This window comes from Lates calcarifer, linkage group LG21, assembly GCF_001640805.2.
Source record: "Lates calcarifer isolate ASB-BC8 linkage group LG21, TLL_Latcal_v3, whole genome shotgun sequence".
Taxonomy (NCBI): domain Eukaryota; kingdom Metazoa; phylum Chordata; class Actinopteri; family Centropomidae; genus Lates; species Lates calcarifer.
This window is the reverse complement of record NC_066853.1, coordinates 6,709,779-6,736,656: the sequence shown is the minus strand read 5'-3', so window position 1 is coordinate 6,736,656 and position 26,878 is coordinate 6,709,779. Positions and strand designations below refer to the sequence as shown.

The 26,878-nt window shown below is 40.7% G+C and overlaps 1 protein-coding gene across 2 annotated transcripts in view; it reads left to right on the top strand.

The window, feature by feature from the left end:
• The window catches only part of si (sucrase-isomaltase (alpha-glucosidase)), a 59,968-nt gene that overhangs the window by 23,201 nt on the left and 9,889 nt on the right, over nucleotides 1–26,878 (top strand). For both annotated transcript variants that reach the window (XM_018681159.2, XM_051065414.1), the window contains exons 19-41: nucleotides 1,552–1,636; nucleotides 5,259–5,315; nucleotides 7,710–7,834; nucleotides 7,996–8,084; nucleotides 8,386–8,435; nucleotides 8,926–9,117; nucleotides 11,154–11,303; nucleotides 11,445–11,651; nucleotides 11,848–12,002; nucleotides 12,753–12,921; nucleotides 15,296–15,392; nucleotides 15,929–16,041; nucleotides 16,358–16,483; nucleotides 18,140–18,268; nucleotides 18,444–18,560; nucleotides 18,705–18,767; nucleotides 18,975–19,091; nucleotides 19,185–19,275; nucleotides 19,420–19,558; nucleotides 20,217–20,350; nucleotides 20,543–20,577; nucleotides 21,249–21,365; nucleotides 26,102–26,250. In XM_018681159.2, the coding sequence (XP_018536675.1) occupies nucleotides 1,552–1,636; nucleotides 5,259–5,315; nucleotides 7,710–7,834; nucleotides 7,996–8,084; nucleotides 8,386–8,435; nucleotides 8,926–9,117; nucleotides 11,154–11,303; nucleotides 11,445–11,651; nucleotides 11,848–12,002; nucleotides 12,753–12,921; nucleotides 15,296–15,392; nucleotides 15,929–16,041; nucleotides 16,358–16,483; nucleotides 18,140–18,268; nucleotides 18,444–18,560; nucleotides 18,705–18,767; nucleotides 18,975–19,091; nucleotides 19,185–19,275; nucleotides 19,420–19,558; nucleotides 20,217–20,350; nucleotides 20,543–20,577; nucleotides 21,249–21,365; nucleotides 26,102–26,250 (2,706 nt within the window). The remainder of the gene's footprint in view (nucleotides 1–1,551; nucleotides 1,637–5,258; nucleotides 5,316–7,709; nucleotides 7,835–7,995; nucleotides 8,085–8,385; nucleotides 8,436–8,925; nucleotides 9,118–11,153; nucleotides 11,304–11,444; nucleotides 11,652–11,847; nucleotides 12,003–12,752; nucleotides 12,922–15,295; nucleotides 15,393–15,928; nucleotides 16,042–16,357; nucleotides 16,484–18,139; nucleotides 18,269–18,443; nucleotides 18,561–18,704; nucleotides 18,768–18,974; nucleotides 19,092–19,184; nucleotides 19,276–19,419; nucleotides 19,559–20,216; nucleotides 20,351–20,542; nucleotides 20,578–21,248; nucleotides 21,366–26,101; nucleotides 26,251–26,878) is intronic.

Sequence of the window (26,878 nt, the reverse complement as noted above, 5' to 3'; positions counted from 1 at the left end):
GATGAACTTGTTGCATAACACTAACAGTATCCTGGTTCAACGGAAATATTCTAAACTCTAATGTTCCTGACTTCTGTGAAGCAACAACATGTTCACCTTCCCAGCATGAGGTAGTGAAGTAATAGACAACAAAAAACAACTTATAATCACCAGGGCAAATGTGCCAAAAAAAACAATTCAACACTCAAATCACCATTTCGGATATTAGCAACAAGCTTTCTTTGTTAATACCTAATGCACACATGTACACATTGCAAATTAATACAAACATTGCAAATTAAACAATGATTTCACATTAACATACACAGATTCAACAACACAGCAAACTGAACAACTAGTAGTAGCCTACAACAAGGAGCACGCAGAAACCATACATGCTAATAATTAATGATCTTCACAAATCGAGTCTTGAAAAGCAACACCACAGCGGCCATGTTTAACCGAGAATCAGCCAACAACAACACAACCATAGCTAGCTCAATGGCATTGCCAAGCAAACATAACCTATACTGAGCCAAAATGCGCGATGTACACGAGCAATAAACAACAAGCAACACAGCAGTAGGCACTTACCTCACAACCAAGGGTCATGACGGCTCGAAATCCGGTGAATGGGCCCCTGATAGAGTGGTCACGGTCCGACAGCAAACTTCAGCTTCTGTCCAGACAGTTCGACAAGTTGAAGACGCATTCTCTCCTCGATGAAGAAATCCAAATAAATCCAAATCCTTTATCGAGTTGTCCCAATAATCTTTTATCGAGGAATCCAGGAAGGAGAAGCACAGATTCCACATATAACAATTATTAGCAGCCATTTTAAGCGCCAGGTGGAATTGCCCGCGCTGCACACCTGCACGGGTCATTAGCCACACAGCTGTGAATGACGTCAATACGAGCGCGACTTGTACCGGGCTGTACCTGAATTAAGGCTGTGGTTCATTTAGCGCTTCATAAAAAAATATTAGTTATTTATTCCATGTACGTAATGTTAGAGAGGTGCATGCAGAATATTTTCATAATATATTTACTTATTTAATTTCTTTTGTGAATGTATAAAAATTGTCAGACTGTCAGAGATATGTGGTGATTTCATGAGCTGGGTCAAAGTCCCAGCATCCAAATTATAGGGTGTAAGTGTGCAAAAGTCTTATTAATGATGAGGGTTTAAAAAGTGGTAATAGTTAAGAATACTAATTCCTTGCCCCAAAGTCATAGAGCAACATGATGGTTTTACACATCCATCCCTTATCTATTCTGCTTATCCTTTGAGAGTTGTGGGAGGCTGGAGCCAAACCCAGCTGACATTGGGCAAGAAGCAAAGTACATCCTAGGTCACCAGTCCATCACAGGGCTGACATATAGAGACAAATAACCATTCACACAAGGAAAGCCCACAGAAAAGCCCTGGGTAAATCCAGGTTCGAACCCTGAAACTTCTTGTTGTGATACAATAATGCTAACCACTGCACCACTCTGGTTTTACACAATGAATCTAAATTATGATGTAAAAGATACCTAATTGATTCTACACTCTTCTCTGTCATTCCCAAGGTTCTACTCTGACAGTGCCACCTGGACAGTGGACCGCCAGTTCCTCTGGGGGAAACACCTGCTCATCACACCTGTACTGGACCCGGTCAGCCAACACACAAATAAAAAACTAAAACATCCCAGAATACACATACATGCATATTTAACATTCCTGGGTATTTTAAATTCATTTGCTCACTCAGACTGAACATGAACGCACTGCATCATATCTTGACACAGAAACTCAATCATATAGGGTGCATGCAGAAACATACATGTAGTACAAACAAATGTGTTTTGCAGATGATGTAGATGAGTTACACATACACTCACTCAGTCATATACGCACACCCTGACCTCCACTGGGAAAACATGACATGGGATTTTCTTTGTTGCCCTCCCCTCCTCTCATCCCTCTTTCTTCTCTCTTTCATATCCTCCCTCTTTTCTCTCAGCTCTAATGAGAGCACTGACCTCATTACTAGCAGATTAGAAGTGCAGATAGAAGTGTGTATGGCTGTGTTTGTGCATGTTTGTCTGAGTATGTGTGTACAGGCGTGCACCTGTGTGTATTTGAAAATGTGAGTGCGTGTGCATGTGTGCAAACGTAGCAATCACGGTCATGTCAGAGTGGCCTGATTAATAAGCAATTTAGCATGGCCTCTCGTGAATTACAGAATAGTGGAAAGTGAATTGGATTCGTAGTGGGGCTGGGGATAAAGTAACTTCAGCAAGTGTGATTGTGGAAAAGTTTCTAATACAAGAAGTGGAAGGTTTATGCTCTCCCTAACCCTCAGGGTTTGAGATGTCCTGAGGGTTAGGGAGAGGAAAGGCATAGGTGATTGCACAGGTGTTATTTTCTGAATCAAAACGACAAACAAGAAGCACAAATAGCAGTCAAAAGTTCCCCTGCTTTGGGTCCTTTCAAGGCCAGAGGCAGAGCTCAATAGTGTAGATGGAAACTGATTAGGATAAAAATAAATCCATTTTCAGAGGGGGTGTTAGGGGCTGGCATCAATTATGACCAACTGCTCATTTTCCTTCTCTTTAAAAGCAATGTTCCCTGTGTCCGAGTGCCCTGATAAATTGAATGTAGTGAAATGTCTGCCATAGCATCTCTAAGGAGGAAAATTATGACCTTGTTTGTGATGGTGCAAAAATGTCATGCCTGAATCTACAGTACATTAGATCAAACCTTTACTTACCATGTTGTGCTGGTGTGGAGCTCCATGGGTGACATGGATGCATTCAGCCATACATTTCTCATTTTTTCCATCATGACACACTGACAGCTACATGTTTGAAAATATTCAAGTGATTCACACCTCAATCACATGCAGACTTTCAATAAAAAATACAAGCTGTTTTTCTCTGCTTGAAAGAGTTCAAATTTAAGATCAAAATCAGCCAACAACAGTTTGTAAGCTTTTGAGTAACATTTGTTGATGTGCCCAGATTTTGGGTTGAACCAAACCCAAGCAAAACACCAAAGATACACCCTGCTGTTTGATCAATATTGACAAGACCCCATACTGAACCTCTCCTCCCACTTACTTACTGCATACTGGAGTCCATGGCAGGCAAAAAAAACCCAAAAAAACAGATACATACAGTACAAGTTAGCAAACATAAAACTGCAGAAAGTTGTCTTTGTATCTAATTAAAACTAACTGAAAATTTAGATTTTTGTCTTCTCTCACAAATGATGTTAGTTGAGGAGTGCTGTGTTTTGACACGAAAACCTTCATCTGCTTGAGGAAAGTAATATAGGAGCACAGTGTAGTGTGTGGACCTCTGCTACTGCACCACTTGAGAAACATCCTTTCCTAATGACAGATCTGCTGTGGCTGTATATTTATCTTTTGTGGTGGCAAGGTGCTGCTGAGCCATGGTGCTGTGGTTTAAGCCAGGGACAGGGCAGGCGCTGAGAACAGAGCTCCTTCTATCTGTTACAGATGCATCAGGCTGTGAAGGGCCACATGAAGAGATTGTGTCAGTTACTTGTGTAGGGTCACACAGCTGATCTTTAACAGCCTTTCACATCCTACCTTCACTTTTCCTTTTTCATTATTCTCATCTGTCTCTGTCTCTCTATTTATCGCTCTGTCTGCCTGCCGTCCCTTTCTCTAATGATGCTCTCGCTCTATCAGTCAGATCAGTCAATGCTTTAACCTTGATCTCTGTGATAAACTGGGGAGATCTCCTGCACTCGCTTTCTGTCATCCCCTCTGGTCTTCATCCATGCTTCCACTCTCCCTCTGCCATTACTCCCTTTTCTTTTTAGCTTATCCTTTCATCAGACATTGGCTCCCTTATCTCATCTGCATTCTCTTAATCAGCTGCTGTCAACTCACCCTTGTGATCCCATTTCATTTCATCCCATCTCTCTTTCACCCCCTCTCTCTCCCTCTCTCTCCCTCTCTCTCTGTCTCTGCACCTCTCTCTGCCTCTCTCATCTACCTCCACTAACCATCTGATCATTCTGCCAGTATGAATCTTTGGCCCACCTGATCAAATCTTACCTTATGGCTAACAGAGCTTCAGTACTCTAAATGAGGATACAGGCCTCATGCCTTGTCCCTCTCAATCACAGTTAGCAGCTATGCTAAATCCTGCAGTCCCTTTCCATTAGTCAACAGGGTGAGTGATAAGCACCGCGAGCAAATCAGACACCAGAAAACGAGGTATAAGGGGAGCCTCCATTTCCCCAGGCTGTCATCCCGCAGGCTGTGCAGCGGTTGTGACAGGTGATCTGCCTCCAACTGTGAATGTGGCCCCTAAAGAGGACATTAAGTCATTTAATTTAGTTAGCAGACTATCACAGTAATACATCTTCATCATATTTTACTCTTTTTGGTGTGTCACAGTGTTCAAATTTGCTCTTATTTCCCTCTGTTTAAGTATCTTTTGTTCCCTATTCTCCTACCTGTTTATTTCTTCTTGTCTTCCTGTCATCCCTCTTTTTTGTTCCTAATGACAGGCCTCACAGGGCAACAAAGTAGGACATGCAGCTGAGGAGAGAGATGTTGGTGCCATAGATGCCTCTGACAGACAGCCTTGGCCTATACAGCTGACATAGTGTATTTCACTTTTCGTTTCTTTTTTTTGAGAAGGACCTGTAGTTCGTTCTTTCTCTCTCTATGTTCTCTGTGTTTATCTTCCTCTCTCCCTCTGTTCTGCCCTGTCAGAGAGAGCAGGGAAGTGACAACGCTATCAAAGGCTTGGTGCTCTTCTATTGATTGCTCCTGTCTGTCCGCCACCTTAAGCCATCAAAGCCTGTCACCTATCAGTCGTCGCTGGGTGCTGTCTTTCCCATCATCTGTTGCATCATAGCTCTGTAGACTGAAATGTCACAAGGGCTTTGTGGAAACTTTATATCAGATGACAGGCAGTTTTAAAATAACTTTCCTTGATGGGAACATTTTATCTCCTTCTTATTTATTATTAAGTTGCAGTGATTTATAGTAGCAAGAAGCATCCATGTTTTCCTTTGTGGTGTACTGTAGCTTCTCTCCTCATGTTCAGCCTTGTAAGATTAAAGTGTCTGGATTGGTTCAGTGAGATTAAAGCAGGTGTTACTGACTGCAAACACAAATCAAACACAGGCATGCCTTCACACAAAACACAAAGCTGACACCTTTTGATGTCTGCTCCACAAATCACAAGCATATATGGTTGCGTTTAATGGAAAAAGCAAACATTTAAATCTCTGTTCTTGTTCTCTGCAGGGTGTGGACAGGGTGCGGGCATATGTGCCAGATGCTGTGTGGTATGACTATGAGACGGTAAGAGTACTCCCTGTGTCATTCAGTTTAAAATAGTTGCTGAAATATTTTCTTAGATTTAAGGAAGAATTTTTCTTTCTTATGTCTTTTATGTCATGATGGCCATGAAATTCTGTCTCATAGGCAATGTGAAAAAATCAGTTTTATCTTTAATTACAAAACATGGCATGGGTGTTTCTTATAGTTTTCTACCCTATTTACAGACATTAAGGAGAAAGAATATGAATCATATTTCAAGATAATGCAATCTGATTTAAAGCTACATGATACAAAAAATATCAAAGATCTGAATCTCTTTGATTCAGTCTTAAGACACTGAGCATCAGAGCCTATGGGTCACTGTGTTAGGATACATTAGATTTCTACAGGAGTATCTAATTGATGGGTAACATAAATGCATAGTGCTCAACATAAATGATTGCTCAGAGGCTTATCGGTATAATGTTACATTAGTGGAATTAACACATACACAAAGAACATGTATCACATGAAAGTCTTTGGCTCAGGTTCTTTGTTTGAGACTGAGAGACGATAGCGATAAGACAGAGCGAGAGTGAGGACAAAGATAGAGTGAAAGAGGGGACAGAGAAGAGAGGAGAGAGACTATCTCCCTGACAGAGAGATAAAAGAGGTGTGAGTTCCTTTGGGACCTTATTTGGGCGTCACAGTGGCGATGTAAAGCGCCCACTGATCAGATGAACGATTAGATTGGCTGTCTTGCTGCCGGCCCCTTGTCCCGGTTGGTCCCCTGTGATTATCTGGGTAGGAGGATGGAAGGGTTTGAGGGAGAGTATTGATGTAGTGAAAATGACCATGAAAAACAAGTTACAGAGGAAAGAAATAATGGAAAAACAGAGAGATGAAGCAGTAAAGTAGAGGAGATGAGATTAACAAAAAGAGGGATGACAATTACTGTATGAAGACAAGTGGGAAGATGGGAGGACTGGCCAGCAGGAATAAGGAAAAGAAGAGAATACAAGGCAAGAGAAGACCTCCTTAAGGCAGACAATGAGGGGGTGATAAGATCTGAAATTGCTTATAGACGCTCCACTAACTCCAGCCCACACACACACCCATTCTCTACTGTACTGTGTAAAATGGTGCACATACACACACACACACACACACACACCACACACACACACACACACACACACACACACACACACACCCTCAATGGGAATGGAGGAAAATGGGATAAAAAAAGAATTAGAGCACCACAAGAGAGAATAACAGGATGTGGAGAAGGAAGTAGGTAGAAGGAGAATGAGAGGAGATGGAGAGAAGAGAGTCTCAAATTATTTTAGGCTGGTCTGAAGATTCAGTTCTCAGGGGATCAGAAATTAACTGTGCTCTATCTGGGCCCTCAGAGAAATGAGTGGAAGGGCACAGAGAAAGAGAAAGAAAGACACTGAGAAATTTGTCTGCTCTTCTTAAGTAAATGGTTCTTAGTAGAATAGCATAGTCATGCATTATATAATTATAATGTCAAAAATAACACTTTTCATACCCTTCTTAAATGACTCAGTCACTGCCTGTTTGCATGACTTTCATTTTTTTAAAAATGTATTTAAAAAAAAATAATGTACCTAAAATAAAACTGTAAAGTACAAAAATACAATTATTGTTCTTCAACCCTGCTTGAAGAACAATAACCCTGGTCGTGTTTGAATGTAATTTTACAACGAAATGGTAGAAATGCAAAAAGCACTGTTAAAGGCAATATAAGGCCTGTGGTAGTACTTTTTGTGGGGAAAACACTCTGGAGCCAAAACCACAAGTCTGAACAAATTCTGTGTCAACAGCTGTTGCAGATGGAATACAGATAGGTAGATAATCAGGAGATGTAGAGCTTTTGAACAATGTATAATTTGTGTGAAGACACAATACGTTATATTTTGAATTATTTGGTAAGCTTATGCAATGAAACTTTATGCAACAACTTATGCAATCAGGTTGAAGTATCTGCTATTTTGAAGAGTGGAATTTATTGCTGAGAGGGCCAAAAGTCATCATTTATATGTATAGGTTTACTGTGCTGTTGTAACTCTAGAGTTAGTATCGTATCCTGTGCTCAGTGTGTTTGATTGTAAAGTAGCTTTGGACCCGTAGCAGGTTTGCAGACTCAGACTAATAACAGACTTATTCACACCAATGGGAAAGACAGATTTTTTCCTGTTTTTCTGCTCCAAGGCCTCAGAAAAAGTCAAGCTGCATTGTAGACATGGCAATTTCACGCAAGACCAAAGAGAGTATTTTCCAACCCAGGCTTGTGCAATATTATGACCACTGTCCAAAATCTTGAAGGGGGTGTGACAGAGATTGTCTTGCACACAGAGAATGACACAGAGGAATTTTATGTGAGTTAACAGATTATGTTGTCCCACCAATCAGATGTTACGACTGGGAAACCGCAAAACGTATGTTGATATGTTTCTACCAGCTGACAAGCTTGGTTTACACATCAGAGGTGGTGCAGTCCTCCCTACACAGAGACCTGATGTCACCACTACGTACAGGTATACACACACATACACACACAGTTATCACCTCAATATACTGAAAGAATTCAACAAGCTTTGACTAACACTACAAAAAAATGTGTCTTCTATTTACTGCAATTCACATTTGTGTATTTGCACAGATGCATTTGGTAACCATTTGATTCACTGAATTCTAGTCGGCGTAACCCCATGGGCTTGATCGTTGCTCTTGATGACAACAACCAGGCAGCTGGGGAGCTATTCTGGGATGATGGAGATTCCCGAGGTATTGTTGCTTTTCTCATTTTGTGCCTGTTTATGTGTATGTGCAAATGTGTTGGTGAGTGTGAGACAAGATCATCTGCATCTTGTCATTACCACTCATTACAGGCATTCTTTTATGAGCATCAAATGGAAGCTCTTATCTTGTCAAACACAAAGAATCATGAGTCATTGTGACTGTTCAAACACTGCCAGCTAGCTCACACATTTTAACAAGCGAAGGTCAGTTACTCTACTGTGTGACTGTATTTCGCGCGTCAGACTGAGGCGACAAACATTAATATCTGCTCTTCCTCTTTTTACAGACACAGTTAAAAGTGGCAACCACATCCACTACACATTCTCTGCAGTCTACGTAAGTTTCCCTTGCATGTGTCTACACCAGCTTTCAAATCCAGCCCACTTATTCCTTCTGATCTGAACTCAAGTTCAAAGTTCAAAACCACCAGAGACTTTCGACTCTCCCAGTCCAGAACACTAAGCATGATTGATCTATGTTATGCTGCTGAAGCTTTGTTGGATCAAGTACCCCATGTTCCTGCTTCACACAACACTGAGGATTGCCTTGCATGTTTAATGTATGTCCGTGATGTTCTTCCTGTACATTAGCATTACACTGGGGTTAGGGGCTTACAGACAGAAAATCCATTGGAACAGCTGTTTGACTGACATGTGGTTGGGGAGTTTGTACACTGGTTGCTTCATGGGTTATGCATTGGAATAGACAATATATATCAGTCTGTCCCTCTATTTTTTCAAAACATCATGATAATTTGAGAGCATGGAATTACTTTAATGCATTAAAATTAGACACATACTGTAATCGTGTGCTCTCTGCTTTATAGGGAGTGCTGACAATGCAGGTGACCCATGCGGGTTACAAGGACCCAAACAACCTTAAATTTGAGAACATAATTGTGCTCGGGGTGCCTTCTCCTCCTATGTCTGTCTCTGTGACTCATGTTCGCAACGGAGCACAAGGAAACTCTACCACAGTGTTGCCAAACACCAACATACAGTATGATGGAGCCAAGGAGGTAAACACACACACACTCACCAAACACAGAATAAATACAAAAAAAAAAAAAAAAAAAATGCAACCAATATTTTTTTTCTTTCATGCCAGAGGAAATCAGCTTTACAGAAAGGTCATTTAAATGTTACATAACAGACTCAGTGTAACAATATAAGAAATGTAAAATTTCTTTCTTACACTTTCTAGTCTGTCTGACATATGGCAGGCTTCTTTAATCATTATTTTCATGTGAGCAATGGATTAAATAACAGTGTGTAAAGTCTCTAGCAGCAGCTTTTTTTTTCAGAGCTAAAGCTCTGATAAACCCACCATACACTCATGACCAGCACCAAACAATAGACAGGCAAATTTAATGACTAGTTACATTTAGTGGAGCATTTAGCTGATAGGGACTTAGATATTTTCCTCAGGAGCTGATGGAGGCCAGACCAGAGCTAGACAGAGAGTGAGTACTGGACTTGCATTCATCAGGTAGCCAATAACATGACTTGAAATAAATGCTAATGTTGCTCCGAGTGTACCGGATGTGTAAATAGGCAACTGTTTGCCAACAAATTTACCATATCAACTTTATGATCGGAAAAAGTGGTTTTTAATCTGCACATTTAGGAATGATAAGTTGTATAAGTGAAAGCAATCTATTGTTTGTGGGTTGTTTGAGTACTTTAGAATGAATAAATAATGGATTAATAAGCTCTACATAGTCTTCACACATGAAAAACTCCCATACACATTTTTAAGTAGATCCATTTTGTAAGGAAAACCTTGCTGGATAGATTCAGGGTGGATGTGTTCTGCAGTGGTTACCCATGTAGGCATCTGCCATTTATTTCAATAAGACCAGGAACTAAACCATTACTGTACATTTCAAGGTTAGCCACTAAGTATAAGAAATGATAACAGTTTACATTAGGTGAGGATTGTAAAAGCTTTGCGTGAATGTGTGTGTGAAAAAGAGAAAGAAAGAGTGGGAAAGAACGACTAAGAGCAATGATTCAACAGTAGGTGCCCAGGGTTGTGAGCAAAAGCCAAGAGTTTATAAAGTATCAAGAGGTTCAGTTAAGTAATACTATAGAGATTTGCTGTGTGCGGTTGTGTACATTTGTGTGTGCACATGTTCATGTGTATGTAGCTGTAGCTGTGCCTGTGTAGATCCTCAAGGTCTCTCTGGTCACACACGCAAGCATGCATTTATCAAATGACTCTCAGCAGTAATCATTTCCTGGGGGTGAAGGGTAAATGTGCTGTTAAACCTAAACTCTGGCTTGTCATGTCCATCAGTCTTTATATGCCTAGTCGGACTGGGCCTTGAATATAGCTCATAGCCGCCAAACGTCATTAGTTCGATATACACTCAAATAGAACAGTACTTTACTTACATGAGTCACACTGGAGTGTATTTCTTCCTTCTTTTTTTTTGTTGACTTGATAGCTTTTTTTTAACCATTTCCTTGCTGTCCTCTGTGGTTGTACTGTGCCTACAGTCCCCCTGCCCTCTTTTTATCCCTTTTTTCTTTCTGTTCTTCCTTATGTTACTCTCTTCTTTCCCTGTCTCCTAAGTTTCTTTATTCATCCCTCTGCCCATTCCTGCCTTTGCAGTCTCTTTTCTTTCTTACTAAAATGCATCCTGCATGATGCATTTTACACAATAGAATTGCTGAGGCATGATTCCAAAATAAAAGGGTGGGAAAAAAAGACATATCCTCGATGTCCTCTCACCAGCTGAGGATGCATCAGATGGTGACTGTAGTGACTGCAGCGCAAGGGGCTCCCCAAGATTTGTTGTGCGAATGACTCATAATTCCCGGCAGGGGCTGTTGAAACAGCAAGGGAAATTAACAGCTGTGTCTTAATTGATAGCACACGCAACATCGAGCACACATTCTGTCTCAAGCAAGCATGTCTGTGCTTACTTGAATAAGGACACTGTACACTCCAAGACAGCTTGGGAAGAATGTTACCACAGTGGCATCCTTGGATTAACAACCACTGCATTGTCCCTGCTTTTTCTTCTTGCACTCTTCGTCACATACACAGGTTCTGTTCCTTAGTGGCCTCTCCCTGACCCTGGGGGAGACCTACCTGGTACAGTGGGAACTGGTTAAAGAAGAGTACCAGCGCTTTGACTGCTATCCAGAGGAGCATGCAGATGAGGCTAAGTGCAAGGCCAGAGGCTGCATCTGGGAGGTGAGGAGATTCTCAGATGATGTACCCATGCAATTACTGTACACAATGTTGAGCGCACGTTCATGCTGCAGGTCAAGGTTTGTATGCAATTTATTTCTATACGCTGAAAATCCCTGTGTTTTCCTTTATCTCCCTACTCAGCCAAGCAACATTGAACGTGTTCCATGGTGCTTCTATCCGAAAGACTATGGATATACTGTTACAGGAAAACAGGAAACTAACTCAGGCATGAGAATTGATATCACTCGGAATAAGAAGCACAGGAGCATTGGTCGCCCTGGGTCACCTGACATTGACACACTTCGTGTTGAGGTCCGTTACCACAGCGGTGACATGCTGCAGTTCAAGGTGTGTATTTATTTGTTTTTTTCTTCCACTAGTGGCACATTCCCTGGCTTTCTCAGTGTCTTTCCCAACACTCCTTCCTTGACTGTTTTACTTATCTTCAGTGCACTTATTCTGCTTTAACACACACACCACACACACACACACACACACACCACACAAATTCACTGACACACTAATATCACCTTCCCTTCTCCAGATCTGGGACCCCGCCACATATCGTTATGAGGTTCCAGTGCCGCTGACGGTTCCTGCTGTTCCAGAGACTGACGAGAACAAGAGGCTTTACAAGGTCCTTATTGAAAACAACCCATTCGGCATCAAGGTCATAAGGAAAAGCACAGGAACCAAGATGTGAGTATTTTAATTTTACTGCTTCAACTGACTTAGGTGGCCTTAGGTTGTTGTTTTGTGTTCTAGATCTTTCAGCCATCAGTTTTGGATTGATTGTTGTTTTTTGGAATTTGGATATGTTAGTCTCATTTATTTATTGATTCGTAGGTTTAGGTCTGTCACGGTCTAACTCTCCCTTCTCATTGTCCCTTAAAGTGGCCACTATTGGGAAGTCACTCACTAGCCAATTTTGAGCACAGAGGCTCCTGTTAACAAGCAATAAAGTGAGACATTGGATAAAAAATTATTTTAACTATTTCCAGACAGGAACCTTCTTTTTTTTCCCTGTGAGATAAAAGTAACAATGCTGAGTCAACTCCTCTGGCACTGTTACCCAATCAGATATAGAGGAAGGAAAGTTGCCCTATGTATCAGTGCCTAAAGTAGTTTCCTCTTGTTCAGCAGTCGTGATGATGTCACATGAAGCAGTCGCGTCAGAGAGTCTTTTCAAAGCATATCTTTAAGCAAGGGTGACATTATTTTGTAGTTAAGCCTTCCGTATTTTTTTTTAGAAGTGTCAGTTGAAATTTTACTAATTAAAATTTATGAAGTATGTTGAAGGGATGCCTGCAGTTCCTACGGGTTATTATGCTTATTTGTGTCAAACATATTGTGAATAACTCCCTTTGACAATAATTCCCTCTCCCCCTCTCTCTCTTTCTCACTGTCTCTCCCTCTCTCATTGATTTAATCCTCTGTCACTTTTCTCAGTTGGGACTCATCTGTGCCAGGTTTTACCTTCTCAGACATGTTCATCCAAGTGTCTACTCTACTGTCTTCAGAGTTTGTCTACGGCTTTGGAGAGACAGAGCATCCCACCTATAAGCACAACCTCAACTATCACACCTGGGGTATGTTCTCCAAGGACCAGCCTCCTGGTGTAAGTACCACACTGAAGCAGAAAAATGAAAAGAGTTTCAGCTGTTCAGAGAGTTTTTTCATACTGCTGTTGATAACACTTTACTAGCATACCATTTACTTGAAGGAATGTTTGACAGTAATGATGTCCATGAGTAAAGTTTGACATTGAGCTAAATAATTGGTTACAGCAACAACAGTTTTTCCTTCCTTTTTAAAGCTTGGGTATGTTCCGTCAAAACCAATTCTGTGCTTGTTATGGCATATATACCAGAGCACCCTGCTCTGAATGTCTTTAACATCATACACACTAGAGACTGCAGAGGTGACATGTAAACAACCTTCCTGCACAGTATGTGAACTTGTCTTTCTCCCACTCGTGCCACTTTGATGTGGTGCTGTTGATATGAACGGCGGTTATAGAGTGTCATCATGTTTTCCCTACCGGTGTCAAGGCCAGACAGGATGAGGTTTCCACCTGCATCAGCATTATCAAGCCTAATTGCTGAGCTGTCAAGACAGCTCCACAGGGTTCAGACAAATGTTATGGTGGCCCTTAGAGAGCAAGGGAATGAGAGTCAGGGAAAAAAAAGAAGGAAAAGCATGAGCAGATGAAAATTAGAAAGAAATTATAGAGATGGGATGACATGGCTCTGAACCACTGTCTTGCTCATGACTTGGACAAGTGAAGTCACTGCTGCTGCTTACAATGTTGGCCAATTTAAAAAGAAAAAGAAATCAGTTTATGCTTGAAAGTCAATTGTGAGCTCTGACTGGCTGATATACAAAAGAAAAGCTACATGAAAGCTATTTAACATGCATTATGGGTGGCGGTAATAACATAGCACAATACAAACAAAATAATTATGGGCACCCAGTTTCTTAATGGCACAGGTGTAGCCATAAGGATACACAGGTGAAGCAACATGAAAGAACGATATAGTTTAAGGTTCAATAATTGGTAGTTGAGGGGAAATCAGAGCTTCAGTTTTTAACTAGGCTGTGTGCCACAGAACATGAGGGAGAATATAAATAGAAAGTTTTATAAGGCAGCGAGTAAATTGCTTAATCCAAATCCTGTTTTATTTAGAAGAATATCCATAGTCAGGCTATTGCAGTCCATGTTAATGTACCTTGAATGTGTCAGGAAAGTCAAGAGAGAGACTGAGAGAACTCAGTCGCTGGCTGTCATTTGTTGTTAGAAGAGCTTGGAAGAGCTGATGACCTTTCTCCTCCTTGAGTCAGGCTGTCACACCATGTAGCGAGGCCACAAGGACACACACACACACACACACACATAGCAAGAAACATCATCAGCACACATCCAAACCACAATAACACAGAGACTGGGACAGTCCTCAGAGCCCTTATATTATGGTTTAACAACTTCTTATGCACCAGAAGTGCAGGAGGCTGATGGAGTGTGACATGCCCATGAGTTTTCGTAGCAGGACGGTGACATGTGAAAGTGGCAGATTTCCTGTCCCCCGCCACCTTTCTATCTGTTCCTCATCACCCCCTCTGTCGAGTCCCATTCTCATCTAAGCACTGAAGATAACCATGGGACCTTCTCAGTGGTTACAGAAGGAACGCTTCATAAAGTCCACACTGTGAAACTCAACTCACTCCCACTAGAACAATATATTGTCACATATGCACAACTGCTGAAGCACACTAATGTATGTGCATGCATAAAATCAATGCAAGCAAATGCAAACATACAGTACATCTGCAGACAGATGGTCATTAACATGTGATGAACTGTCACAGAAAATTGAAATAAAAAATTTAACGACTGCCTTTAGGTACACAAGAGGATTGATTAGGCATGAGTTCTAAACCATAAACTTTTGACAAAGCACCGCTCTGTTAATAAGTTGCCAAGTGGAGTATGGTAACCACCAAGCTACCGTTTCGTCATTACTTTTAATGTTCTGTATACTACATTTAGGACTTACTGATTTTGTTATACCATCCGGACAACAACTCAAATCCCCCAGTAACCTCCCCATTCTCTGCTGATGTCTTCAAACTCAGGCCAGTTTACAGCCTAAATTAAAATTTTGGGGGATTTGAGGACACCATTGGGTGCTATAACTAACTATTAAGTCTATTTTAAAGAAATGTTTTCGCCAGTGCACATTAATTTGTATATAGGATAGCTATAGAACTATTTTTCCCTACGTCTGCGAAAACCATTGAATGTATTTCAGCAGCGTTATGTTATACCCATAAATACAATGAGAAACGCCCTGTCAGATGTAAAGAAAAAATGCTCATAAATAAATAAAGTGGCACACAAACCAACATTTCTACAAACTGACCAATTCTTTTACCAGCATTCACCCATCTCACACTTTCCCTTTGATTTCTCACTCTCTGTATCTCTGCTACAGTACAAGATGAATTGCTATGGAGTGCATCCCTTCTATATGGGCCTGGAGACCACCACCGATGCTCATGGTGTGCTACTGCTAAACAGCAATGCCATGGGTGAGAGATGAGACACGCAAACATACATGTACACAAAGTCGCATACATGGTTGTGAATACACATGCATTGCCAGCACATGCACATATACCATATGCAAATGCAACTAAGCACCCTCACACACGTACACATAATCACACTCAATTACATATGCAGTGAGCATTTATGTATTAATGAGTGAGGCCATTTTCCATGTTTTGAGCACGTCCTTTGACAGGGAGTCTTACATAAGGCCAATACAGCATAATGAGCACTCACTACTCATATCCACTTGTGTATATTTGCATACTGAACAGTAATACACATGCTAAAAACATAGAAAAAATATTATGCATAACACATTCACACACACTGCTATATCCATACATTTCTCATTTTGAGAGACAGAGTTGAGTTGCTCATTTGGTATGAATGTCCTTTTAAATCTATTTTATCATATGATTTACGATACAGTATGTCATTTGCCTGTCTACACTTACATATACCACTTTATATGAATTTTTAAGGGACATAAATGTCTTATTTGCTTTACGTCCAGATGTGACTTTCCAGCCTACTCCAGCTTTAACCTACCGAACTCTGGGAGGCATTCTGGATTTTTACATGGTCCTGGGACCTACGCCTGAGATGGTGGTGCAGGAGTACACTGCAGTAAGTCTTCTTGGACTTCTGGTTTGTTTGTGTGTGTAACTGTGTGTATTTGTGTGATTCTGTGCCTCTTTGTGTATGTGTATGTGTGTGTGTTTTGTGTCTGGCCCTGGGCCGCTGTTGATGGACTGCAGCAGCTGGGAGTTCCTCGCTTCATTGCGCTCTCTCATTTAGCCAATCTAAACACACACACACACACACACACACACACACACACAATCAAACAAACACTTTATGGACGCTGTCCCGTTTTGCTGCAAAACAACTTTTTTCTGTGCTGAACTGTTTTGACTTCCTTGTTTGTTTTTCTTCTTAACAGCTGATTGGACGACCTGTTCTACCTGCCTATTGGTCTCTTGGGTTTCAGCTCTGTCGCTATGGTTACGCCAACGACACAGAGATAGAAGACCTATATAGAGATATGAAGGCAGCGGGTATACCCTATGTAAGTGCCCAGATGAGGACTTTTTTGAAGATGTCAGAATTAAGGATAAGAACAGCAGAAGAGTGTTGATCACAGTCATGTAGCAGAAAAGAATATTGACAGCAATCAAAAAACACAAATGTTCAACTCATATGTTCCCGTCCAAAGTTAAATTTGGATTTCAGTGAACCAAATCTAAAAACAGGGCAACACTGTGTCAGCTTTTAAATAATTGTCTCCACTGTCAACAGGCTGTAAAGTGAGAAGGATCAATAACGCTTTGGAAATAATGGATCATTAAGTTTATCTGTGATAGAAAATATTAAACCTCATGTATCACAACTTCATAAATGTCATCTGCTATAACAGAATGTTACAGGACACAATGCTGATACTGCCCACGTACATCTTATCCAATTACATTCCAGTATGTTTACCTGCTTTTCCAGAGACACTGATTTCATTCAATCAGTGCCACGGCACAAGGAATATTTTCATTGCTCTCATCCAAACAAATGCAATCTGATATCTTTTTCTTGTACATTGACAGTGGAGAGACATGCACTCAGTGGAATAGACTGAACTAAATCCGACAGAGTATCTACCTGTGTTTTACAGGATGATTCACTGTATGCGGACAATAACTGCATAAAACTAAATTGGATAAAGGAAGTTACTGGGATGAAACAAAATGTAGACATTGACTGTACGGATTACACTGGGTGCATCCAGTTTAACCTGATGAAATGTGACCTCTAATTTCATTTGAAATCCATTCAATGGTAGGTTTCTCATCCTCTAGATGTTTTGAGTTTGTACCAGAACCAGTAACTCTCTCTGACAGTGAAGTATGAGGTTCGCATTTAAATAATATTTGTGCGAAAATAACCAAATCTGTAACAAAAAAGACAGTAATATTCATCTGTGAGAGCACTGTGTCTAACCAAGATAAGATATCCCATGTGGAAACAGGCCAGAATCTCATCCTCTTCATTATGCAGAAGAGAATATAAGAATTTCCATCGATAATCAAGTGATCCCTGGAATATGCTTCCACAAAGCCCTAACCTGCAAGGAGCTGACGCCAGCCAAAAAGAATACTGCATCATTAACTGGAATGAAAGAAGCAGAAAATGCAGCTACTTACAAAGGCCACACATCAGCTAGCTTTAGAGACTAACCAACCTTAAACTGCCACAGACACACCAGGCAGCCAAAGTAGATGAAGTTTTGTCCTCACTGGAAGAGAGAAGAGCCAAAAGCAAATGAGAGTATCACTTCTCTCATATCTCATGTGTAGCATGCCATATGTTAAGAAAGACTTAGCAGATTTCCATATTTATTAGCAGGAATTTGACATCTTTGCAGCAAAATGTGTAATTGTTTATCCCTACCTGCTGACAGGAAGGTTGTTTTTATAAAAAGCAGTCATCCATTCATTCAGGCTTTAATTACATCCTCACAGCTTAGGAGCTCTGTAAAGTTCTGGGAGCTGAATATGCAGAAAATAGTCATTGTAGGACTAAAGTTAAATGCATGTGTTAATAAAAAACAGGTTTTTTTTATTGTTCTGATAGCACAAAGAAAAATGTTGCTCTTTAAATTAATGCTCTGTGCTGGTTTAAATCAATAAAGAAAAATCAGTTTAACTTCAGTTTTAACTGGTATCTTGTGCAGGATGTGCAGTATGCAGATATTGACTACATGGAGCGTCAGCTGGACTTTGTCCTGGACTCACAGTTTAAAAACCTGCCTGCCCTGGTTGACCGCATGAGAGGAGAAGGCATGAGGTTCATCTTCATTCTGGTAATGACCTTCTGTTGTTAACTACTGATACAGTCACATGATTGGACACTGAACAATAGAGCGTGTGTAAATATTATATAGTGATATTAAAGATCTCACAGTATATCTGTGAAGGCTGAATTACTAGACACTCTCTATTACCACATACATAAGCATGGTGTGTATTTCATTCCAGGATCCAGCCATCTCAGGCAATGAGACAGTTTATTACCCTGCCTTTGAAAGAGGAAAAGCTGCGGATGTCTTCATCAAATGGCCCGAAAACATCAGTAATGAAATTGTGTGGGGGAAGGTAAGAGGGAATGGGTGGCCAAATAAACGAGTCAAAAAACACACAGGCATGTATTGATTAAAAGAGACGGAAACTAACAGACACAGTGATGGCTTTTGCATCGTGTGTGGCGATATGATTCTTTTTTTTCTTCTTTCTTTTCAGGTCTGGCCAGATTTCCCTAACATCACAGTAGATGAATCTCTGGACTGGGATACACAAGTAGAGGTACAGTGTTTTCCATTTTCTCCTCAGTGACAGATATTATTTCCTAGCCTCTGACATGCTGGGAAGTATGCCTTTACATTACAACTACCAACACACAGCGTGTGAAATTGCTCCTTATGCCATACTTACGGAGATGCAGTGGGACACAATTAAAATTCTTTGTTTTAAGTGTTTAATTTTCTGATCATTTGACTGTCCCATTTCCAGCTTTACAGGTCTTATACGGCATTCCCTGACTTTTTCCGTAATACAACAGCTATGTGGTGGCATCGAGAAATCCAGGATTTCTATACAGATACCATGAAGTTTGATGGCCTCTGGATTGTGAGTGACCTGAGAGTGACCTTATTTGTGTTCATTTTCATTCTACCTGATTTCTTTTGATTTCCACGTTCTACTCTTTGTCTTCATCTGTAGGACATGAATGAACCTGCCAGTTTTGTCCACGGCACAGTTGGGGGGAAGTGTCTTGGTAATCCACTTCTAGAGAACCCTCCGTATATGCCACGTAAGACATGCCGCACAGTTCTTTTTTCTTCTAATGCTATAATGAGGTTATTAAGCTATGACATCAACACTGGCAGTATGCTTTTAAAGGATTATATGTGTGTGTTTGTGTTATGTGTTATGTGTTTGTGCGCCCTCTCTAAAGCCTTGGAGTCCAAACATCTTGGCTTAAACCATAAGACTCTGTGCATGAACAGTGAGCAGATACTCAGTGATGGAAAGAAAGTCAGACACTATGACGTCCATAACCTCTATGGCTGGTCTCACACCAAGCCCACCTATGAGTAAGTGGATGTGTATTCATAATTGTGCAAAGAATACAAGTTATTTTAATAATCACAATCTTACATATTCAGAACTTAGATTAGACGTAGCTGAAGAGAAAAGGGAAAGCAGGGCCTCTCACTACAATGACATTCTGGAAGAAAATGCAGCCACAGGAGATGCATAACTGATATCTTCCAGCTATACACAGAAATATGGTCTCATCAAATCTTTATGATAATAATCACCAATGTGAACCTTCATTGGTCCTTGTGGTAAAATTCTCTTCTTACCATAGAGAGGCCATATTGCAGAGTTAGCTACAAGAAAGGCCTGGGGATGCTCGGCACCATTGGTCCTTGAGCCCAGGTGCTTTAGCATAGGAATGATTTCATTTTAGCGTTGTGTTGAATTTAACAGTCACAATTAATTGGTTAATTTGCCTCTAAAATGAATACTTTATTTAGGAGGAGGAAGACATTTTTATATCCTGCTTGTTGCTAATTTATGTGTGTATGCGGGTTTATTTTACTATATAGCTTGACAGCTATATAGGTGGGTTATGGTTAGACTAAGGTTTAGGGCTTGGGTAAGAGTAAGGGTCTAGGGAATGTATTCTGCCAATGACCAGTGTTTGTGTGTGTGTTATTTGTGTAGACAATCCCTCTTTCTGTGCAGTGCCCTGCTGAATGTGACAGGTAAAAGAGGCATAGTGGTGACGAGGTCCACTTACCCCTCCAGTGGAAAATGGGCTGGACATTGGCTGGGAGACAACAATGCCAGCTGGGACCAGCTTTACAAATCCATTATAGGTATATATGACCATAATGTAAAAATGGGTTAATACATGCAACTGGTGATGACAGTTTAAATTGTAATCAGTAATCTGACAAAACCAGGGTCTTGCATGCTCTTGAGAACGGGGTGCTTGAAAACTGTGTAACACACAAAAGAAAAGCAAATCTTTAATTTGGCATAACTCCCAATTTTCCTTTGTTCTACAGGCATGATGGAGTTCAGTCTGTTTGGCATCCCTTACGTAAGTATCATCATCTGATCTTGGTTTTGACAAGGCATAATCTTATTGATGTGACCTTGTCCTCACTAAGTAGATTACAGCCGCCTGAGTGATGTTATTTTGTTTGCTAGACCCTTTGATCAGAGGACATCTTGAGATACAATGTGAAGCGTGTCATTACAAGCCCCACCCCAACCAAGAGGCTCTGTGCTTATCTGTCATGACCTATACAATTTACTTATTAATTGAGTAGTCATGGTCCAGTCTTTCTCTATCTTTGCTTCTTTGTCCCTGAGTCTCTTTGTTGCTATTTCTGTCTCTCTCTGTCCCTCTGTCCTCTTTGATCTCCTCAGTTTGTCTAATAATAATTGCCATAATCTGACACCTTATTGATCCCTGTATAGAAAATCATTTGCATGGCCACAGCCCAACCACAGGGTTAGACACGTAGCAACATCCCTCACTCTGGCAGTGTCTTGCTCAAGGACATTTCAGGAACATGATGCTCGCACCAAAAGTAGCGTGACCCCGGTTCCTGTAGCTGGAGGGTTCTCGTTGCAGTCACACCCACAACCTGACGCCCACATTTTTTTCCATCTCTCTCTCTCTCTCTCTATCTCACACACACACACACACACACACACACACACACACACATCCACTGAGATTCTTTGTCTGTCAATCTCTTTCAGACGGGGGCAGACATATGCGGGTTCTTTAATAAAGCTGAGTATGAAATGTGTCTTCGGTGGATGCAACTGGGTGCCTTCTATCCATACTCACGCAACCACAACGGCAAGGGAAACCCGGTGAGTGAATTAAAAACAGGAGAAAAACACTAACATAGAGATGTACTGGGCTGTAAACCCACTTCAATTCAGTTTGTTACCCAAGAAACACACATTTTTGCTCTTACTTGTGGTTATTTATTTCCTGCTGACTATAATAACTTGACACTGAAGTCCAATTCTCCTCCTGTAACTCCTCACACCAAAGAAACAACACACCAACTTATCATGGCAGCTCCTTCAAAAAGTATTAGTGGAAATTAGGCAGCACAGTACAATGCTATCCTTTACAATTCTGCAAAAGCTGAATGCTTTCAAAGGGTAGCACTGATTTCACTGGAAATCTTCTTGTGCTCTGAAAGTAGGGGCACATGTTGCACAAATATAGTTATAAAAACAACATTTACCAACACTCCTATTGTTTGCAAAAAATACAACCCCAGTTGCTTTCTCAACCTGTCTCTCTCTTAATCTGTGTCTGACATATATATACACACGTGCGCACACACAAACCCACAAAACGATAGACCTGTTTGGTGGTGTAGTGTTGGTGGCATTCATTCTAGCGGTGACCTTTAAGAGCGTTGGAACACATCTGAGAAATCCAATAACTCCCGTCCGGAGATCGATCCCACCGGGCGAAATTTCTCTGCACTGGAGTCTGCAATACTAGACAGGACACAGTTATGTGTGTGTGTGCGTGTGTGTGTCAATGCCTGTGCTTTTTAACGGCATGGAATGGGGATATAATTGAATTCTCAAGGTGATCTGGGCACCACCGTGCACCACCTAACCTCCACTCCACACACACATACACTCCATGATTCCAATCATTTAATAATGGCTTGCAAATGGGTGTTTAAACATGGAGAAAATTGACAGAAAAAGCACACACACAGCAGGGGAGGGAAGCACAAAAATGACAGTTTGAGAGGAAGAGATAAAGTCAGGGAGACCAAATGTAAGAGGAACAAGAGAGAGGATTGGTAAGAGAAGAGTACAGGTATTTATACCAAATAGGAGATGATGAACAGAAGGACTGAGGTGAAAAATACTGACAAGCAAATACAGATAAAGGAATAGGAAGGGGGAGAGACGTTCATAAGATACAAGACTGTGAAGGAGAAAAAATGATTAAGGATAAAATTGGTGGGGAATAAAACAAGATGGCAATTTAGCAAGTTAAATGGTAGCGACACAGGGTAGTGATAAGGATGTGAGAGCTGGGACAAGGCTGAATAAACAATTTACCGATTTTGAAACACCTGCGATCAAGTCAGAAAGGAGACGTGTGAGAGGAGGGTGTACGGTGAAATATTCAAACCAGGACTAAGACATAGGAGAAAATGGAATCAATGTCAGCTATCTATGTAGTCCATTGTGACAAAAAACCAGTGTTTTTTTCTCCCAGTCTGCCATATAAAATTCCCAATCATCTGACAGTTAGCAACTGTAACCTCCAGTCTGCTTAACAAGGCGTTTGACAACAAAGTATTAACACTGCAAACCAGACCGGAGGGTACACAAGGTCAGAGACGGCAGAGAGAGAAAGAGAGAGGAGAGCTTTTGCAGAGTCATTCCCAGAGCTCCGTCACGCCTAGTGTCTCTTTGCCCTCAGACAACTTTCAGTGTTGACCTCAAGATAATTTCACTGCACCAGCAATATACTGCAGTGTCCACAGTCATATCAGAACAATGCAAAATTAATTAAACAAGATATATTCTCCACGAGCCTGCTTCAGCAGCGTAGTCATATTCGAGTCATGTATATTATTATTCACCCAAAGGGACATATTATTGTTCATCTAAATATATTTTCTTTTTCTGATGTGAGCTCTGCAATGCAAAACAGAAACTCAAAGGTTTATGAGATGGGGCAAGGGAGTAGATAGCAGACAGATAAATGAAGAGAAAGACCAAGTAGAGGAGAGAAAAGATGAGAAGGGCTGACACAGCCAGATAACCTCATTTTTCCTTGAGGCTGCGCGTGTAAGTATGTGCACACACACATACATATCTGTCTACAATCAGTGCGTGTCACAAGGCCTTTTGCCACTATAAATGTGACCATAATTTAGGTGAATTCATAAGATAGATTCTTTGTCTGCTTCTCACTCTTCAGTACTCCCTGCTCAGCATCTCCTCATCAATTCCTCCTCTGGTTTTCCACAGATGAAAAGTCTACCTTGAGGGCCCCACAGACAGTGGTATAACTGTCAAGTCATGCAAGATTTGTGTGACTGACTGAATGTTAAAAAAGTAAAAACCAAGTTTTGGGGAGTTCATCTTGTTGTTGATCTCAGCTCTTGTGCAATCACAGCATCAACATCAAAAATGACAATTATTTTTTGGGGAAAATTCATGAATCTTTTAGTCTATTGAACATCACAAAATAGTGAAAAATACCTTACCTCACAATTTCCCAGAGCCCAAGGTCATGTCCTCATATTGCTTGCTTTGCAACCAGATAATTTTTGCTTTGCTTTTCAAAGCAAAGACGGCAAACTAATATTGTAGGACACATAATGAACACATGCATCTTAAGTTACTGAGAAATCTTTGATTGAAGATTCAGTGATGAGTGCCTGAGTCCTGCCCTTTGTTGCAGTCTTTTTCTTACCAGACCTGTGTGTTTCACATATTCCACTTGTGCACTAGCTGCCAGCAAAGTGTCTGCGACTTTGGGGACGGTCTTTTTGAGTTCAGCAGTATTTACGGTATGCCTGAGCACAGTTTTATATATAGACAATGTCCTTGAAGTCAAAGCACCAGTAGGGTGCAAGAGCAGCAATAATATTTGAGCCTTGATCAGTTGCATCAAATCCCAGCACAGACACCAGCTGCCGATGTAACTCTGTGAAAGTTTTCTATAGTATTCCTTTGGTTTGATGAAACATACTATGAGGGAATAGCCACATAGCTAAACTTACAATGACTGTTAGTTGACACTCCCACATATGTCTAAAATTTCTAAATCCTGCCTCTTTGTGGCTGTGAAATTATTACACTTTCTGTTTATGGTGGGACAGTCTGGCACACAAGCACAGCAAACCCCCACATTAAACCCTGCATGATACATATAAGACCTGTTGATCCCCACAAGAACAGAAAAATAGAGGAATGTCTTGACATTTGAAAATAACTGGACCTGACTTGAACCTGAAGCTTTTAAGCATCAAAACTGCCTGAAGCTGGCCCTGAAACCCGTCAGCTTGTTTGGACTAATCCAGTTCAGGCTAGGAAGCAGACTCTACTGTGTCGGCATCTACTTTATATGTACTCTTTCTAACTGTGAAAGCAGAGCAAGGTCATACTCACTCATTCAGAGTCATTTGATCAGTCTCTCTCTCTATCTCTTTATTACACATGCACACAACTTAGCATCATAATTACCTACCAGAGAACACATCTGATAGTAAGTCATGAGGGTGCAAAAGGAGGGTGACAGAAAAGGGAGGCAGGTAGAAGAACTCCTGGGTTTCCATATAATTACAGTCTTGTGAATTTGCTCAGGAAATTAAATGATAATCTGGTAAACTCCTTAGGTCATAAGAATATAAAAATGTTCTGTATTCAATCATGTGCTGTTAGACCTGTACTTAGTAACCACCAGGCCACGGTTAATAATTATTATCAAATCTGACCCAGCTAAACTGCATCTGGGAAGAAAATGTCTGTCATTTTATTACTCTGTGATGGTTTTTATGATTATATCTTATGCTTTTTTTTTCTTAAATTGAAAGACAGGGGACACAGACACACACAAATGTAGTACACACCAAGACACATACACACACATGGTATCATAGGGAGGAGCATATGGTGATGACACGCTTCAGCTGAAAATCTTCATGATCCTCAGTGTGTGTGTGTGTGTGTGTGTGTGTGTGTGTGTGTGTGTGTGTGAGTGTGTGTGCTTATTGTCCTCACTACAGTTCCAGAAAATGAGCTAATATGTTTAGATTGGCCCATATTTACAAAACGACAGTACACCGTGTCCTCCTTCTTCCGTCCTTGTTTCTTAAGGGGCCGTTGCACTTGTTGGCAATTAAAATTAGGTAAATGTCAGCACAGTGTGTGGCAGAATAGGCTGAGCATCATTTATAAGTGCACGCAGGCCATTTAAGTATTTCTGGCATGCTACAAACTAGCTGGTGTCACTGTCAGTCTCTGCTCATGCCTGAGGTTATTCATTTCCAGCACTGTTGTGAAATCCAAATGGGAAGGAGTCAACGCTGCAAACAAAATGATGAGATAAGAGAAATGCAGCTGTGTGTAAATGTACATTTATTTCACAGACAAATCTAGAAGTAATACATTCATACTCTGCTGGCTTTTTTTCTGCATGGCATTGCATGTCTGTGTATCTGTACTTATAGCTGAGATAAATGAACCATAGCCAGAACTTTTGAAATGTATATCTATTGAAACAGAGAATGTGTTTACTCAGACACTGAGCACTTGTCTCGTGCTACATGTAAACAATTGCAGTCAGTGGATATTGTGCAGGTTTTCTTGGACTGTGCAAGAGCAAAAGTGTAAGGAATGGATTTAACAGTGGGTTTATCTGCTCTAACCTAAGACAAACTCTTAGCATGTTCTGTGAGGTTACATTTAAAAAACAAGCCCAGTTTATGACCAGCACATCCACTGTACAGTACTTTTCCACAGTGTGAAAGCTACTGTGAATTAATTAACACAACTTTAGATTTTCTTAATCACCATTCATTTTGGTTAAAATATTTTTGTTCTATCAGAGACAAGACCCTGTTGCTTGGAATGCTGCCTTTGCCGAGGCGTCCCGGGATGTCCTGAACATCCGTTACACCCTTCTGCCCTACCTGTACACACTCATGTTTGAGGCTCATACCAAAGGAAGTACAGTAGTCAGACCCCTCCTGCATGAGTAAGCGAAGTCACACAACACAAACACAAACACACACACACACACACACACACACACACACACTCTCACATATACATTTTTTCTGCTAGCACCATGGCTCTTGGATTGCATGTAATCACTTAATCAAATCATTTAGTTATTAACAGCATGGATCTTTTATCCTGATTGCTGGCAAGATAACCTGATTTTATACTACATTGCTTCTCATTAGTATGCAGAATGTCACATGTGGTGGTTGCTGGACTAAAAACCAATTTAGGCAGAGCTTTCGTTTTAGTGCTTCACCACGTTTTCAGCACCAGTCTGTTATAATGCACAATTCATTTTCAACTAGTTAGAAAATGTTATTATCAAAGCCTCTGTTGTTAACTTCAGATGTTAACTTAAATGCCCTCTGTTTATATATCCATAGATTTTTCAGTGAGGTTAGGAAAGCTGGTTTGTGACATTTGCTCAATTGGATAACTTGAGAAGGTGAGAAAATTAGAAGTGTGTTCCCTCCCTTAGCAAGTGCCATTAAGAAACCCTTGAGCAAGGCACTTCAAATCCAGCGAGACTGTGTAGAGACCAACTGTAGATGGTTCTGTCTGCACTTGGCAGCTACCTAATATGAATGTGTGAAACAGTA